The 3464-nt window shown below is 35.7% G+C and overlaps 1 protein-coding gene across 1 annotated transcript in view; it reads left to right on the top strand.

The window, feature by feature from the left end:
- The window catches only part of LOC107702518 (CLIP-associating protein 1-like), a 71333-nt gene that overhangs the window by 9615 nt on the left and 58254 nt on the right, over positions 1 to 3464 (top strand). The window contains exons 3-5 of the mRNA XM_016504896.1: positions 2850 to 2928; positions 3068 to 3171; positions 3253 to 3344. Coding sequence (XP_016360382.1) covers positions 2850 to 2928; positions 3068 to 3171; positions 3253 to 3344 — 275 coding nt within the window. The remainder of the gene's footprint in view (positions 1 to 2849; positions 2929 to 3067; positions 3172 to 3252; positions 3345 to 3464) is intronic.

A 3464-nucleotide genomic window follows, 5' to 3' on the forward strand; every position in this document is an offset into this window, starting at 1 on the left:
GTGTGTGTGTGTGTGTGTGTGTGTGTGTCTGTGTGTATGTCTGTCTGTGTGTGTGTGTGAGTGTGTGCGTGTGTGTGTCTGTGAGTGTGCGTGTGCGTGTGTGTGTCTGTGAGCGTGCGTGTGTGTGTCTGTGAGTGTGTGTGAGTGTGTGTGTGTGAGTGTGTGTGGTGTGAGTGTGTGTATGTGTTAATTTGTTCAGCCTAATCGATAATCTGTCTAACTGTTCTTATAATGGACTAAAGCTCAGTTTGATAGGTCAGATGATGCAGTATGAGCATGCATGTGTTCTTCGCACCTCTGGACTCCTTTTAACGAACATTTAACGGCTCACAAACGCCTGAGCCGCATCAGCCAATCAGAGCGCTCGTCCCACTGCTGGCCTGGAAACCCAGCGTCTCCAGCGAGAGTAATCACCCGACTTTCCGTAACGAGGACAGCCGGGGTCCCACTGCAACCCGGAGCTCTTATTTTACCTCACACATGCTCAGAGTCACAGTCAGGCGGTCACAGCGATGCATGAGACGGAATAAACATGCAAATGTTGTAATAAAACCGTGTGGTTATTGAAATGTGACGTATGTTAAGCGCACATTCTGCATACAGAGATGCATAAGGTTTCATAAATCATGCACAGATAGCACAGTGGCTTTTCATTGCAGCCGAACAAAATTGAATGCAAATCAGCACCAGTGCACATTGCACACATTACAAAGTGTGCAGTCATAACTATTTTTTTATTAATTATTTTCTCACTTGTTGTTTGTTCTTAATTTTGACATCAAAGTCAGAAAAGATGCACCCATATATACAGGATGTCCATGTGTTGTTTTTAAAGCAATTCATAATTTTATTTATTTATTTTTTTTTTTTAATATTGTATTATTTTGTTGATTGTATAATTGAGGGTACTGTCACAATCATGGTACTAAAATCACATTACTATAGATTATTCTTAAAATCACTGTCACGGCAAAAGAGCCATCCACTTTTCTTTAGTTGATTTATTTAATTAATTAAAAATGTATTTTTAAAAAGAAGAAATAGAATCAACCTTTTTATTGCTTTAATTTTAATTATTTATCTCAACATTTTAATTTAATGCTAATTTGCACTCATTATGAAGTGTGCAGTCATAACTTATTCTATTTTTGTTATTAAATTTATGTCTTTAATTTTTTTTTTCATTTTGACATTGAAATCAGAAAAGATGCATCCATATAGACAGGGTGTTCATATGGTGTGTGTGTGTTTTTTTTTAAATCTTCGTACACACACACACACACACAGACAGACAGACAGACAGACAGACAGACAGACAGACAGACAGACAGACAGACAGACAGACAGACAGACAGACAGACAGACAGACAGACAGACAGACAGACAGACAGACAGACAGACAGACAGACAGACAGACAGACAGACAGACAGACAGACAGACAGACAGACAGACAGACAGACAGACAGACAGACAGACAGACAGACAGACAGACAGACAGACAGACAGACAGACAGACAGACAGACAGACAGACAGACAGACAGACAGACAGACAGACAGACAGACAGACAGACAGACAGACAGACAGACAGACAGACAGACAGACAGACAGACAGACAGACAGACAGACAGACAGACAGACAGACAGACACACACACACACACATATATATATATATATATATATATATATATATATTATTTTATTATTTTGTTGATCGTATAATTGAGGATACTGCTCCAACCACTGTAATAAAATCACATTAATAAAGTTTATTCTTAAAATCTCTGCATCTTGGCAACAGTGCCATTAATTTGATTAATTAATTTGAACTTTTTTTTAATTGTACCACTTTAATTTAATACTAATTTGCACTCATTATAAAGTGCGCAGTCATAACTTATTCTATTTTTGTTTTTACATTTAATTGTTTTTTTATTTTTTATTTAAATCAATATATTGATTTATTTAATTAAATTAAAGTTTATTAAATAAGGGAAATAGAAGCAACCTAAAACACCTCTTTAGTTTTAAATAATTTTAACTTTCTTTAATTTTATTATTTTAATTTAATGATAATTTGCACACATAAAATGCGCAGTCGATTTATTTTAATTTTATCAATTTTTTTTTGGTTTATAGCTATTAAATTACCGTCAATAAGTTATTTTTAAACACTAAGTAACTTTTAATATATGTATAGACTTAATCTCTCAAATATATACAAGTGGAAGTTTCGTGGTGCTACATATATATCACAACATAACAACACCCTAAACTCCAGATGTTGCTGTACCTCCTGCTCACTGTATAGTTTCTTACTGAAACTGTTTAATAGCTTCCAAAAATTGCACCATATTCTGAACACGCGGTTCAGGTGATGCGGATTGTGTTGGTTAGGTGTCAGCAGGGCTGTTCTCACTACACGTTCATTGAACAACCCAATCCACCCCCAGACAAGGAAAGATATTAGCGAACGTTCGTCCCAATACTTTCATACAGCGCTGCTGCTCTTCACGACGACGGTGACTGTGAAAAAACACAAACTCTGCTGTTCAGCTCAAATAGTGTGCTTGTCTGATTCAACACCGTTCACTGTCACAGAATCTGTGACCATTTACTAGAAACTGAGCCTAGTTTTGTGAATATTTGACAATAAAACGCAGTTTAGTGGACATTACCCACAATCCTTTGCAGCTTAGATTTGCATACACAGTCGGACTCGGAGAAAAAATGCTTTCAGTGCCGTTTTGACTTGTAAATGTTACTGAATGTCATTTGTAATGTGATGTTATTATTGAAATATCCTACTTTAATCTTATTCTGATGAATAATTTTGGTCTTTTTAAGGTGGCGCTGCTGGGAATGGACATAGTGTCTGCGTTAGTGACCAGATTACAGGAGCGCTTCAGAACACAGATAGGAACAGGTGAAAATGTTCCTATAATAATATTGAATATTTATTGCATTATTCTTTTAATAATATTTTATTTTATTAAGAACAAATGCAGACTTTTTTAGTAAATATTGTAAAGTTTTATGCACTGATTTAGATTTTTCTCTCTCAGTTCTGCCCAGTTTAATCGATCGTTTAGGGGACTCTAAGGACCAGGTTCGAGATCAAGCGCAGTCTCTTCTGTTAAAAGCCATGGACCAAGCGGCCAGTCCACAGGTGAGACCCTCACAGCATCCTGCTTCAGAGAAATATTAAATCAATTGTGCTTAAAACTAATAAAAGTATTTTTATTTGCAGTATGTTTGGGACCGAATGTTGGCCGGATTCAGACATAAAAACAGCCGGACCAGAGAAGCTGTTTGCTTTTGCCTTATCTCCACTCTTAATGTGTATGAACCAATATTTTACCAGTTATATTTTAATATCATTGAGGGTTTTTATTAATATTTTGAATTGGTTTTCATTTTTATATTTTCTTATATATATATATATAATTATTTTTCATATCT

Source organism: Sinocyclocheilus anshuiensis, unplaced genomic scaffold (genome assembly GCF_001515605.1).
Source record: "Sinocyclocheilus anshuiensis isolate Anshui unplaced genomic scaffold, SAMN03320099.WGS_v1.1 scaffold21, whole genome shotgun sequence".
Taxonomy (NCBI): Eukaryota; Metazoa; Chordata; class Actinopteri; order Cypriniformes; family Cyprinidae; genus Sinocyclocheilus; species Sinocyclocheilus anshuiensis.